The 15,664-nt window shown below is 27.9% G+C and overlaps 1 protein-coding gene across 2 annotated transcripts in view; it reads left to right on the forward strand.

Annotated features, from left to right (window-relative positions):
- The window catches only part of LOC126905860 (lachesin-like), a 51,807-nt gene extending 36,607 nt beyond the window's left edge, over positions 1-15,200 (forward strand). Inside the window, exons 3-9 of one of the 2 annotated variants that reach the window (XM_050685975.1) lie at positions 413-534; positions 3,266-3,451; positions 6,365-6,563; positions 9,003-9,134; positions 9,439-9,558; positions 13,387-13,557; positions 13,631-15,198. In XM_050685975.1, the coding sequence (XP_050541932.1) occupies positions 413-534; positions 3,266-3,451; positions 6,365-6,563; positions 9,003-9,134; positions 9,439-9,558; positions 13,387-13,557; positions 13,631-13,968 (1,268 nt within the window). In that variant the 3' untranslated portion in view covers positions 13,969-15,198. Of the gene's footprint in view, positions 1-412; positions 535-3,265; positions 3,452-6,364; positions 6,564-9,002; positions 9,135-9,438; positions 9,559-13,386; positions 13,558-13,630 lie in introns of both variants that reach the window. The other variant, XM_050685976.1, reaches the window with a different exon arrangement.
- The last annotated feature ends 464 nt before the right edge of the window (positions 15,201-15,664 follow it).

The raw sequence follows: 15,664 nt of genomic DNA on the forward strand, positions 1-15,664 counted from the left end.
TAAGCACATTTGTATAATGTATTTTTGTTTCAATAATTTTTTTTTGGCATGTTGTATAACTTAGTTTTTATTAAACAATAATTTCGTTTTATTATTCTCAAATACAGTTGCTTCAAATAGTGAATAAAAATATTCTAGGAATTATAACTTAAAATTTGCCAACTACACAATTTTAGTTACTTTATAGTTAAAAATATCTATATAAAATATACTTTTCCACCAAGTACTAAAAAACTTATTTATGAAAATTTAACAATTTTTATTTAAAAACTTTTTAACGTAAACACACTGAAGTGTGAGTTTCATATTAATATACATAAATACATATTCATATTTAAAAAAAAAATTAATCCACTGTTGATTGTAATTTGAAAATCAAAGATTAAAAATTTCGCTAAAATACATTTTACAGGCCAAATTCATGACACAGTTGAAGTATTGCCGGAATTTTATGCTCCGCTAGAAAACTGGACAGTTACTCAAGGAAGAGATGTCTCTTTCACGTGCACAGTTAACAACTTGGGCAGTTACAAAGTAAATACAAATAATTATTTTACTTTTTTTCACTAATTGTATATAACAGTAAAAAATAATAACTTTACGTTGACAATATTAATGAATGTAAGAAAACATTAATAATATATTGTTAGAATAACTTTTACCAAGTCAAAATTAATAAAGTCTTACATTCGTAACAGAGTAGAGGGTAGTGAAACCCCTTCAGACACGTAACTAGTCAGGTATTTTGGTTGCCACCAATTTTCCGTTTCATTTGCCAAGAAAAAATATCTTGGCCAGTGATGTAGAACGAATATTTTAATTGACAGATTTATATAAATTTTGATATTGAGTAATGACTCAAGCCAGTAAAACTTAAAATAAAAAAATGACGGAGAAAACCTATTTTTCATAACATTAATTGGAAAATAATACTTGAAATACTTTAAACATATAAAAGTAATAAAAATTATGATATTTATTAAATATCCTATCAAATAATAAAAAAAATCTTAATTAATTATTTATTTACATATATATATATATATAATATATTTAAATTGACTTTCAATCTTCGCAACAGTTTATTTTTAATTCGAGTGAGACTAAAAAAACTTTGTAACGCTATTTTTTTTAGTTTTAATACCGTGTTTTGCATATTTTTATAAATTGTTTGAAATCCAATAGAATTTTAGAAAAATAAACTTATCTCTGGATCGACACTTATGTTTTATGATTCTTGGAAACACAATATCATTTTACCCTCAACTAGAACCATTGTTTGATATTATTGAAAATACTCTGATTTACCCTTCACCATTGAAAGGACCACATAAAATTATAAACATCAATTTTAATTAATGTTATAACACATATTTTCTCTAGTTTTATTACTTATTGAGAATTGTGTGTTAATTTATTGTAATATTCATAAAATAACTTTGTTACCTAATCCTTAGATAAATGATAAAACCACATTTTAGTAGGGTGTTTATTATAACAGCCTATTGTATCTATTTGTAAATATTATATTTATACATCATAAACACAATTGGTAGACATTTAAAAGGCTAAGGCTCTTTTTAGTTAACTAACTAACTTTGTTCGTTTTCAATACCCGTATCAGTATGCGGTTATAATGAAATAGACAGTTTTCAGACAACCGAGTTACGCATCTTTTTTTATTTTAGACCAATCAAATTTTAAACAATACCATAACCAATTTTTTAATTATATTAACAATAGCAAAAAAGTATAATTTCTATCATATTTTTAAAATAAACAAAGAACAACACCAATAAATTTTTATTTAAAACTATCGGTACTTCTTTATTTTTGTAGAAAACTGTACATTTATCTAATGACAATACATTTACTCTCGTACGCAGTCAAAGATTTATCATTTCTCCTCTTTTTTTTAATTTATGTAATAAAACGTTAATTATTATAACAATATAGTAAAATTTTAGTACATTTTTATTAATTTTAAAGCTACTATTTCACTTGCACGAGTTTCTTTATGTAATCAAAAATCAGGTAACATCCGAGTACCTCCGAAATGTTTTACAAAATAAATAATCATAAATGAATGTTTTTAAAGAAAACCGAACGACTCTTATTAAATTTAAATGAAACGTGACTGTTGAAAGAAAAATGTATTTATATAAGGAAGTGAGTTAGTTTATAGATTTGTCTGAACCGTATCCCATCCCTTCGATGACACACGGATAGAGCATCGCTCCTAATAAAACGTAGACACCAGACAAAGAACTCAATCAAGCCAATATTTCACCGACCGTGATCCGGCATCAAGTTTTTATTATTAGTTTTGGTAAGATTACCGCCAGAGAAGTTCTCCTCTGGGGCACGCCGCACTTCACTGGGGTTGACAATCCAACTGGAATATTCCACAAAAGTCAAAGTTATATCCGTTTGTGTTCGTCCTCAAGTTGTCGCACCTTAAATTCCTCAAAATATGTGCTCGCACACACAAATAAACACTTTCGCAGGATTACTTCTTCTTAATCAATTTCCAAAAACTTATCACATCTGATAAGTAATAACGTTATAATCCATAAAATATGGCCAACTACGGCACATCGAACTCTTGACTCTATCGAAATCTAATAATGTGTACAATTTGTACTGTACGTTTTGTATGTGCATTTTGTTGTTAACTCTATTAAGCCTTTGTATAAAAACACTGATTCGAGTAATTTTTCGTAGGTCACACAAGCTTTTAGTTTTCTTTTGATAAAAACGCACGTTATAAAATATTACAATGTAGTCGTCCGCCTTAGATTATAACCTTTTTTTTTTTGATGCGTTTGTGTTTTCGTGATATTTCCGTGACAATCATTCCATTTGCTGACACCAATTTCTACATTATGTTTATTTATTCTTCCAGTAGAATATAAATGTTCTAGATAAGTTATGTTAAAATTAATTTTTTTTCGTAAAAAACATTTAATCACTTTATTAAGCACTCTTAACATCAATAACAGTCATCTGTCACTTTGCAGAAACATCGTATAAAAAGTGTCATCAATAATGTTCGTTGCATACATATTTTAACGTCAGTTATTTGAAAATCTAATAACACCGACTTAAACACATTTAGTAGTTTTTGAGTATAATAAATTTTCTGAGACTTCCACAGTTTTTTGTAGTATCATGTTATTAGAAAATCTTATTTCTCACAAGTAACATTTTTATTACATAATTAAATAGTTAAACTACCAGTGTTAATTTTTTTATTTGTATTTAGGTAGCATGGATCAAATCAGATTCCAAAGCTATTTTGGCAATCCACACCAATTTAATCGCTCACAATCATAGACTCGCTGTTACTCATAATGGACATAACACTTGGAAATTACACGTGTACAACGTCCAAAAGAATGATACCGGAAGTTACATGTGTCAGATAAATACAGAACCAATGATTGTTCAGGTACATTGATATGCAATTATAAAAATAGGTGAATGTTTAAATTAATTTAGTCATTTCAGACTGACATTCATAATAAATTTTATTCGCAAAAAACAATTTAATATCACTAAGTTTAACTCATGTTTTAACGACTATTTTCAATAATTAATAAATGTATATTTGGGATTATAAATAATATCTAATTATTCGCGACATGGTCTTTATAAGCTACCAATAATATTGGTTTCTCAATATTCTACTTGATGACACAGCTATAGATACACTTCCGAATTTATGATAGAAGAAATTTTGACCACAAAGTTTGGGAATGTATTAAGGTTTTCTACCACTAGTAAAAAATTGATTCCAACCCTTATTTCTGATATATTTTAAAATTATAATACTTATGTTGTTCTTGAAAATACAGATACTTGTATGAAATATGATGCACAACCAAATGTGATATTTCAATGGCATCAATTGTATTACAATTTTTGGTTTTTAAACAGAGTAAGAAAACAACAGACATAGAAATCATTATTATGATAATGATTACAAATTTATTAATTTACAGGGCGTAAATTAACCTTTGATTAAGAATCTTATAACAGTTTATAATAGCTCTTTAATATTCTCACTGTATATACTTTTCAAACTGATACATAATGTAAAATAAAAAAAATCCTAAACAGTTTGTAAAGCATAGTGGAGATATCAGATATCTGATAGACTATCAAAAATGTAGTAAAAAAAAACTTTGCACAGATACCTCCAAGATCGCAACATACAGGTTATTTTTCTCCCCATAAATAATTTTTAGTTTAAGAATATATGGAAAATATACATGTAATGTTAATAGACTTAAGATTTTTTTTATACATGTTATTTATATATAAATAAAAAAATGTTTGAATTCTTAAATATCAATTTAAAATATTTTTCTGTCCAGATAATTTATTTATTAATACTGTGCGATAAAGAAACCCTGAAAATTTGTTAAAATAAATAAAAGGCTTAAGACGTTTTTCTCATCTAGGTCTGCAGTAAATGTCCTATAACGTTTAGTTTTACTTTATTCTTCAAAAGTAACTCAAAGAAGTTTAATTGCTTAGACAGAAATAGTTCTCATTTCAACTGCTCGACCATTATTTATTGGTAGGGTAGGAAAAAACTTATCAAACCATTTGTTTTTAAGTGATAGACACGAAGAGTTATAGACATTTATCGAGATTGTTAAACTTTTTCAGCTATCAACGTAAGTAACTGTTCATATTTTAGCACTAAAATATCTTAAACACCTTTTTTTTTTTTTACAAATGGAAAATATTGAAAAAAATACCGTGTCGATCTTAGTAAGCTAGACTGTTTACCCGGTCAACGGTGACACTCGTGTAACCCAACTTGACGTAATGCTTATTCTTCTTCATTAGTGTAGATATCTATTAAAATTTGTAGTGATGAGCATTTCGATAAATTAGTATGAAATATCTTGTGCTCTAGTAGTACAGAGAGAAAATTGCTCGAGATTTCCAAAAACTAGCCCACTCACCGTGTTCTTATTTCTCGCGTCATTTGCTTTCAACTGATTTCAAGTCACGTATTGCCGTACTTTCGTTCGATATACAAGATGCCGTCCTGATACCTCTCGTCTATTTATTCTGATTAACCGATTTCCATATAAAACTTAATAATAAGCTCAACGATTTATATTTAAGAAGTTAACAATAAGCCCAAACTGGTAGTACACATTACATTCAAACATTTGTGAATTTAGTTATTCAGAAATTATTTAAGTAGACTTAAAGCTTCAACATAATCCCCAACAAATTACTTTTACTAATACGTGGAAATAAAATATATAATAATGTTTACTCCATAAAACTACTTTTTAAACGGACTACGGTTTTTTTTTTTTTGAAAAGAAATTCAACAGGAGTTAATTACATTGCTCTAATTTTTAAAAAGAGCGTATTCAAATAAAAATAAAAACGTGAAATAAAATATTATACAGAATTTTCATTTTCAAAGCGCATGTTACATTGTTAATGATTAACTGATCTCATATTAAAAATTACTATGTAACATTTACCTCTTATTAGATTATGTTTCTTCTGTTTTTACTGATATCTAATTCGAAGAATTACTTATTAAGAGTAAATATAATCTATACTATAAAATATTCACTTGCTTACTAAATAAACTATGCAATTTTCATAAGCCATACTTGGAATATTTCATCAATAAACGTTTCTCTTATATTTAAAATAATAACAGAGATATTTTTTTACTCTACAGTTTCAACCAATAGAATCACTATTTTTAAACTTCTATTTGATATTAAGATGAAAATATTAAATTAACCTTAATTAAATGTTAAAAAATAAAAATTGTTATTTTTTTATGCCTAGACAGTTATTTGATAACAGTTATTCATGTTGAGAAAGTTTTTCTAATAAAGATTGAACCGTTCCAAAATGTTCGAAATAAAAACGAAAGTTGATAGTAATATTAATTTTAATATCATATATTTATATTTCCTAATAATAGTACTTATTTTGGTTTACTTTATGATATAATTTACAAGTGTAAAAATGTACTCATTTTTTAAATATAATACATTTATTCGAAATCGACAAGCCGTTAAATATTCTACCAGCACGCATCCAACTAAAATCCTAATGACTCTTGCCATCTTAGTGTTGCTTTTTCAAGCATCAAAATACTTAAAGTTACTGTTTACTATGCATACCCAATAAATAAGATAAAAAGCCAAGGCACTATATTTTATAAGCCTAACATTATATCATGAACTTATTACTTTATTTTCTTTAATCTCGAAGTTAACCGTGTTGTATACACTTTAATACAACAATTAATTGGCTAATATATTTACCATTAAAATGCTTTAAATTTAAAGACTGTTATTATTTTAAGACCGGATACTTAGACGTCCGGATACCCCCAGACATCATCGATGAAGACGACTTATCTGGGCCCGGTAGTTCGGCCATGGAAGGCGGTACTGTCAGGTTACGTTGTCGATCGACAGGCAAACCCGAACCTAAAGTTTATTGGAAAAGAAAAGACAACCGTCACATCATAATTCGATCAGACGAAACAAAAAAAAAACAAGGTAAATAATTGAATTTTCACAAAAAATTATCCATACATAGGGGCGTAATTAAAAAGAGTGGCAGGATAAAATATATACATATTTTAGAGAGGGTAATAATTCACCACCGAAACAAAAACCCTAATTAGGATCATAGACAAATTGCGCAGACTAAATTATGCTTAAATTTGGGATTAGTAATATTATTGATCATTTTAATTAATGACAATGATGTGAAACGAGTAAAATTTGTAGCACATAAACTCTTCTTGTACTATAATCGACTAGTTAAAAAAATTATTTTGAACGATGAAATAAGTAAAAATTAGTTTTGACGTTTAAAAAATGTTGCGCCCATTCAAAAAATTTTGGATCTGCCCCCGATTAATAAAATAAACATTTGTCCTTAGTTTAATAAGTATTTGTTTCTTAATTTATTCAAGAGGAATAATTTCGAAAGATTAAAATAAATGAAATAAAAAATATACGAAAACTATAATTTAATCGACCGATATTAAATTCACACGTGCAGTATTACACTTAAATTTAATAGAAAATTGAATGGCAAAATTTCCAATATTAATCCTAATTACCGTGCCAATGATTCCTCTGGAACAGTCATGGATAGAGAGTAACCCAAGTGTACAAGGCGATGGTGAATAATCGCTAAATGAATTGTTGATATTTTAAAGGGCGTAGTGATTTTATTGAACACAAAACAAAAGTACAATTATTATAATCCGATAATAAAATTATTTTTTGTCGAAACACAAAAAATGATGACTGGCCTGAAGCCGACATATTTCTCTTATAAGACTTTTTTCTACCCTCGGCAATGCATACAGAGGGTGAATTCGCCCAGTAAAATCTCCCTTTTGTACACCTCTATTACAGCTATTGGGGGCACGTGGTTTGCGGCGAGCAATAAGAAATCAGTCGTTTGTAACGAACAAAGACAAATGTTATAAAAGGCCGCCACTTGCAACCCGACATCCGCTAGTCCTCTCCTCCATGCATTGCTGTAGCCACCGTAGGATATCAAGCGGCAAATAAAAATCCGCCGTTATTTGTCAAAAGTTTGAAACGGAAGCTACCAACACCGCCATCTCCACTGGGTCGAATACTCGGTAGCAATGGTTGCGGATCAAAGACTGCATATTAAGTTCTAAAATAACTATGAACAGAGGTGTATTTATAAAACTTTAAAATGGTAAATCGCACAAAGTACTGTGACCGTGAGGAATATGAACTCCGGTCGGGTATATAAAAAATACCTCATAGAAGTATGACATTTTGATTTTTTAACGATTTCGACGTACTTTCTAATAAAATAACATTTTTGTCGATTGTTTAACGCTAAGCTCAGGGTATGTGTTTTAATTTTCATTAAAACAAAATAGTACAACTAAAATAAGTCGCATAGAAATCTTTATCAGCTCTTATTTGCTTAACAGTGATTTATCTACTTCGTGATGAAGTAAATTAAGCATAACTTATAAAGCTTAAGTACTTCCAAAGCACCAACAGTTCAACTTTATTATAAAAAAAAACGCAGCTCTATGTTTAGAAGAAAATATTTTTACAAACCATAAGGTAATAAATAAGAAAAAAACGATAATTTTACAGGATATATTTATTAGTAATCAATAATATTACCTCGACATTCGTATTGTCAGATTTATTTGACAGTAATCTCAAAATTATATTGTACCAAAAATCGTAAGCTAATTATAATTTAGCTAAAATTATAACAATGTTCGTCCCATGAACTAAATGATTTTTATTTGTTAAATTATCGTCAATATAACATTGGAATTCAGTTAGATTTTTTCTGTAAATGAAAAGTATAAATAAAATTTATTATCTAGATGTGATTGTTGATATTTTTAATTGATCGCTTAAAGGTGATGTTTCTCCTTTAATATTTTGGCATAATCTTAGCAATTAACAGGATCAATATTTCCAAAAATCTGGTTAATAATAATTGATTAAAAATAATTAATAATCTGAGGAATAACTAAACATGCGTAAGANCAATATAACATTGGAATTCAGTTAGATTTTTTCTGTAAATGAAAAGTATAAATAAAATTTATTATCTAGATGTGATTGTTGATGTTTTTAATTGATCGCTTAAAGGTGATGTTTCTCCTTTAATATTTTGGCATAATCTTTGCAATTAACAGGATCCAATATTTCCAAACTCTGGTTGCACACATAATAATTGATTATAAATAATTAATAATCTGAGGAATAACTAAACATGCGTAAGAATATGAAAATATTTTAGCGTATCAAGGTCATGTTTAGGACAACTAAGTAACCTATATTGATTTGTAAAACTTACTCTAGAATTGTTCGCGAGATTTAAATAATTTCTATTTAACTTTCATTATATTTGCTAAAATGCAATACATACCTACGAATGTTTTATATTGATAAAAAATTTTATTTTCTCAGAATCGGCGACTGTGAAAGGCGATACTTTGGAGCTAAATAACGTGCACCGAACAGATATGGGCAAATATTTGTGCATAGCTAAAAATAACGTGCCCCCCACGGTCAGCAAGGAATTCAACGTGCAAGTACACTGTGAGTGGACCTTTACATTAACGAACGGCGGATTAACCTCGTGCATAAAATTCTCTGTTCCTTTTACGGGTATGGCCGACCCGCGATTTGGGACAAAAAAGGCAACAGTTGGCTGCGCGTAAATCCATTAAGGGTATTAATAAGGTTTTTGTATTGCATCCATTAGGGGATGGAATTCATTTAAATCGTATAAACCGACAAGTTTATTGCCCGATGTAGTGTTTACGCTAATATTTGTGTGAACAATAATCTAACTCTTTCTTACCAACACTATTAATTGGTGATAATAATTTCACTTTTGCAGTTCATCCTATGATCAAGGTGACCAACCAGCTGGTAGCCGCGCCTATTGGCAGTAACGTGCACATTCAGTGCTACGTAGAAACTTCACCGAAAGCTATGCACAGCTGGGCCAAAATTAATGGTAAGACGATACGCATATAAACTTGGAACGATATCGCTGTACTTAATACGCTGTATCGCCTCCCCACACGAATTCACCCCGTGCTAATCGTTAATAAACCATAATAAAGGAAAGGGACAATCGTTGTGCGAGTATGTGATATATTTACTCGCGTTGAATTTGATTTGTCGGCCAGTGCATTTCGGATCGACTCCGTTTCGAGTAGTAATCAATTGTGTCAGGAAGATCCGTGCAATTGATATTCCTGGTGTCATGTCTATGCTATTTCATGGTCTAATCGCCTTTAATTGAGCAATTATTACGAAATAATATTTCATTTTCTACGCCTCCGTACCCTTCGTTATAAATCTCTACGGTTTCGATCTGATGCTGATAACAGTAAAATAAATATTCAACAAATGCCATTGTGATACACGCTCGTCTTCATATCGCCGCCAGCATTCGACTTGCGATACAAACATAAGCATGAAAATATAAAATTGTTTTCTTGTCGACAGAAGTCTCCACTAAACCTTGGCTTAATCTACACAATGAGAAATAAATAACATTAAACGCCCGAACCATCGGCATCTAAATCCCTAGAACGCTCTACAGACGTCGATAAAACTGGCCTATACTTCTTTTTGCTTTTCCAGTTTTTTTTTTTTTGTTTACTATTTTTCTCTCAATATTTTACTGTTCGATTATGGTTTATGTGTAAGAGTGTGTTTATATATATATTTCCACCTTAAGTGCGGGATTTACGTGTCTGGTAATATGGACATTTATACGAGACAAGAAAAAGAAGCAGACCGGGCGGAAAGAAATCGGTTTAATGTTTTATTCTGATTGTAAGAGAGCGGTAAAAACTACTGTGGCGGAGATAGAGAAACGATAGAGGGTGAAAGGTGTGAGCTTTGGCGACACATGTTCTATTTGTCGTTTTAGCCGTCGTTGGACTCATAAAATCCGCGTTTCCATTATGCACACGACAGTTGTCTCCACCGTTTCCTCCTCTTTCCACAATACTATGCCGCCACACTAAAAAAAGCGGACGATAACGATATAGCAAATTTTTACGCGCAGCTCTCTCATGTATTTATTCCTTTACATTTCGACGTATCCTAACCGTACCGTTATTCACCGTAAATAGTATTGACTATGATGTAAAATACCTGGTAGAATTTCCCTATGTGCTACAGACTGTTTTTTCAGTATTCAAAAGTCTAATGCTTTTTTACTGACTCTGAGCACATTTAATGTAAACTCAGAAATTGACTACTTCAAACGATTCAACCCAAACTAAAGGATTTTGGTAAACAATATAATAGATACAAAACACTTTAAATGTCTATGTAGCTTGAGAACTTAAGAAGCTAAAAGAATTTCATTCATTTTATTCGTTTAACCACAACTTATTGCACTGATAATGTACTCATAACCAAATGACTGCGTGCATCATTTTAATGATGACTTTTTTTCATTGAATAATTTGTATAATGAGCGTTAAAAGTTACATTATGCATAACAATAATAATCTTTAAGATAATAATTATAAAAATTATTAATTATTTATTTTATTTTACAAAATTTAAAAGCATAAACGCATAAACACAATCTTCAATATTTAATGTTTTTAAGAAAAAATGAGGAAATATCAAATTTAAAGTATTTTTTTAATCAAAAATATAAATAAGAGTGATCAAAAACGTTAAATACAAATTATTTTTATATCTCGCGTTTTATATTTCTTTATTAGTTACTTATTTGCTTATTAGTATACTATTTATTAATTTAATTAGTAAGCTATCCTTATGCCGTTAATCTAATAGTTTCCGGGTAAAATAAAATGAATGAACACAGAAAAATTTCAAACGAAAACTTTAAAAACCATATTTCTGATAATGACAGTTAAATGTTAATTGTGTAGTGAGAGACCCGTTTGAGACAGCTCAAAGTGTTGAAGTTTTAGTAGAATAATTTATTTTTTCTTTTTCAGTTATAGAACTTTCGTTTAATATTGTTTAACATCTTTGAAATTAACACAGGTTCGCAGAAATCTCTGAAAATATTTTCATAATACATTAAATTCACACATTGACAACTACTCGATGATATTAATTTTTGCATACAAATTACTTTGTCGGGAATTTTTCAAATCGAGATGATTCTAAAGTCTTTTTTTCCACTTACTTCAAATATTAAGAAAAATCAAATAATATTTGAAAAACGCACAATACATTTTTCACGTTGTCTTCAATATTCTTTTTTACAAACTCTTAAAAAGTTTTGTGTTTTAAGAGATTTATATTAAGAAACTCAGGATCAAGTGATAGGCTATGTAATATGCATCTCTTTGATTTGTTGACAATTCTGTGCGCAAATATTTTGGTAATTTATTTTAAGAACCAGCTACGATCAATGTCATTTAAATTTAGAAACTCGACCTGAAATCACTGGTGTTCAATATTGTTTATTTAGAGCAAAAACTCATTAATGGTCCTTTTTTTAACGCCATATTAGCTGTATTTTAAGCTATAATTAGCTATAAGTTTTGTTTAAAAAAACACTAATAATTGAATCCTAGTTAACAACATATGTTATAAATTATTGATACCTTTAGTGATAATTAGCACATAATTAACTTAAATAAAGTTAGTTTAACTAAACTTACCAAAAATAATTTATGATATTTTTCATCTAAACAGATAAATTATTTTTATTTTTTATATTAAAATAATTTTACAATTTTGAAATATCGCTTCATTTATTAGAATTCTAAAAGCAAAAATACAATATTAAAAATAAAACTACAATTTACACTTGATTCATCTCGCTCGTATGTATAAAATAAATGTACAAATTAATCAAATAGTCTCAAAAAAAAATTTATTATATTCTATAATGTATAAAAATAAAACTTAATTTTAGCAAATGTGTACAAATAAAAATTAATCAACTAACTCATGACTTGAACACCTAAATCTCAATTTCGGGCGCCTCGTGACCTTCCATTTACATATCATATTTATATTTCACTCTTGAATATATATAAGACATTACACGAGTAAGTAAACTTTTATAAAAGCTATTACATTACATTGCTGTACAAAAAATTAGATGGTTTTTTGGATTTGATACTATGATAAGATTAGATTCACATTAACATGTTATTTCTATTTTATATTCTGAACCAATGATAAAATTCTCAGGTTTTTTTTTAGAAAACTTGCCTTGACAAACTTAATAAACAAGCTTATTTTACTTGTTAAAAAACGTCTATTTGCCCTTATTATTATTATGTTTTACAATATCACATATTTTGGAGTTATTTAAAAAAATTATTCAGAGGCTTCTAAGTTAATTAAACTATATCACAGGCACTTATAATGTTATCAATTCTTAAATTAAATTAAAATACATTTTAACTATGAAAATTATATCAGTTAATATTTTATGTCGTTTCTGATATATTAAAAATTAAAAACAATTTTTCATAACATTTTTGAATAATTTTTTTACCTTCTCAATGAAGATGAAAAAATTAACTTTATGTTATTCTTATATTCCTATGATAATATTAAATATTCCTTAAAAATAAGTTTCATATAGAGTTACATAAAGTTGTTCGAGAATTTTAGAGAAACTAAGCCCCTCTAATTTCCCCGATTTGTACGAATGCGTTTATAAAAATTCCACTACTGACCTCTGACTATTTACTTAAATACATATATTAAAAATAGGTTATTTAAGTATATTTAATAATATTTATTACTTACTGTACTTTACTTTTAATATATAATGTAATAAATTATTATTATATAGTAACAATAGTTCGATAATTTTAAGGTGCTGATCTTATACCAAGTTCAAAGTACAAAATAACTGAGACGCCAATTAACGAGTATTCATTGCAGATGAACCTAATAATTACCAGTCTTGAACCAAAAGATTTTGGTGGTTATCTTTGTATAGCTAAAAATGCTCTAGGTATAGCCGAAGGGTCCATACGTTTACAAGGTAATTAATCGGCAAAGTTAGATACATTTCAAATTAAATATTTTGCATAAAAAATGTGATACAACATTTTTAGAACTCCATTTACCAAGTATACCAACCAGTTTAGAAACTCCAATGGAATCCGAAGAAAAAGAGGAAATAGAGGAAGAAGATAATATCAATAATTGGGTACCGTTAGAAGATTTTACAACTGTGTCGTCTAGTCGTCAGCCATTGGATTCTCAACCTGATTACGAAGTTACCACACTAATGACTACTAAAAAACCTACGTCACATGGTACATGGCATTACGACAAGGGCAATCGTCACTTAACAGGTGGCAAGAATAAAGCCTCGCAAGTACCCATAAATTACGACCTGTTCTACATGGTCATAGTGGTGATTATACTTCGAATCAATACAACCAGATGAACGTAGTGTTTGGTATATGACTGATTGTTATTCCTGTAAAAAAAATAGACAATAATCAATAATTTTATTTTAAATAATGCAGGTTTTGTTAATGCGTAGATGTTAAAACTTTAAAGTTATAAAATAAGTGTATAAAAAACAATCATTATGCTTGTTTTCTTTATTTTAATATTCTATTCATTTATAACGATAAATCTTTATGACAATTATTTTTCAGGTAATTATTACCAAAGGCAGATTAAGATTTTTCTATGGTGGGTGTTAATATAAAACATTGTTTTCAGTGGCAAATCAATATAATTTTTTTAATTTATTGAACTTTTTTTTGGTTTTCTTACCGATTTTTCTATACAAGTCTCAAGGAACGCCACTACAGTCTGATACCCCTCGCTAGATCCGCTAATAAACAATACTGCTTCCAATGTCATAGCTACATTCTTTAGCAACCCTAACAAAAAATTATGATTGCAACTATTTCAAGATATAAAAATTGTTTTTCTTATTGTGAAAAAAATAAAGTTATCTCAAAAAAATGTATTTTTGTGATTTATATAAAATCAATGTGTCATCATAGTATCATACACTGTAAATTTATGCATCCTAAACTTACCTACATCTTAGGTATAATTATATGTATCATAATTTTGTGTACATTACACTTAATAAATTACAAGTCTTCCAAAAAAAAATTTTTAGATTATATAATTTATTTTAAGTGCCAATAAATTATACGTATAAAACTCGCTTAACTTTTTTAATCAAGTTCAATAAGTTATTTTAATAAGTTAAAAATTGAAAATTATAATCGTAGTTAAGCCATGTTAGTAATTGGTCTTTAGAAAGCGCATAACAGAAGATTAAATGCTATCAATTAATTTTTAATTTATTATCTACTTTTTAGAATACAAAAATTCAAGTGAAATTTATTTAACTACATACAAATAAAAACTTTTTTAATATATTAACAAATATTCACATTATCAACTTATTTCGTTTTAAGAAATTTCATTCTAATTGTTACATGAAGTCTTTAGATAATTTTTCCCTAAAAAACTACTTATACAGTAGAAAGTGGGCAATACAAATTTTCAATTTAACTAAAAATACCACATAACTAATTTATATAATTTGAATTATACTTACGATTATCTTTTTGTAATATTGATTTTTTTCATTTTAATATGACAGTGATATTTTACAACATTTAATACCAGGGTTATTTTTTTTGGAAATTATAAAGGAAAGTTTTTTTAAGATATTATTTTATACGATTTTAATGTTAAAAAACCTCATACTAATCAGGCCAATTACAATTGTTGCAAGAAATTTTTCAGTTTTGCCATTTAAACTCAAGACTTAACAAAAAATTGAATTTATAAAGGAATTATTTATATGAAACATCATAAGAAAACATTTAAAATATGAATTAATGTTATCATTTTTTTAAGTTAATAATGTACAGTTTTTGAAGAAAAAACCTTAACAAGATTTTTTTTAAAATAACATTTTAAATGTCAATGACATTACAAATCTGATGTGTAAACAAAATATTGATTTCGATTTAATAGTATTAAATTGTGTTATACAAAAATTAATTAATAAAGCAAATTTCTGTAAACATTTTTTTTTTGCAACAAGTTTTTTAAAATGAATTTAATCTTGAAGAACTGTATAATTATTTATATAATAATAATAT

This window comes from Daktulosphaira vitifoliae, unplaced genomic scaffold (genome assembly GCF_025091365.1).
Source record: "Daktulosphaira vitifoliae isolate Bord-2020 unplaced genomic scaffold, ASM2509136v1 Scaffold_4, whole genome shotgun sequence".
In the NCBI taxonomy this organism is placed as follows: Eukaryota; Metazoa; Arthropoda; class Insecta; order Hemiptera; family Phylloxeridae; genus Daktulosphaira; species Daktulosphaira vitifoliae.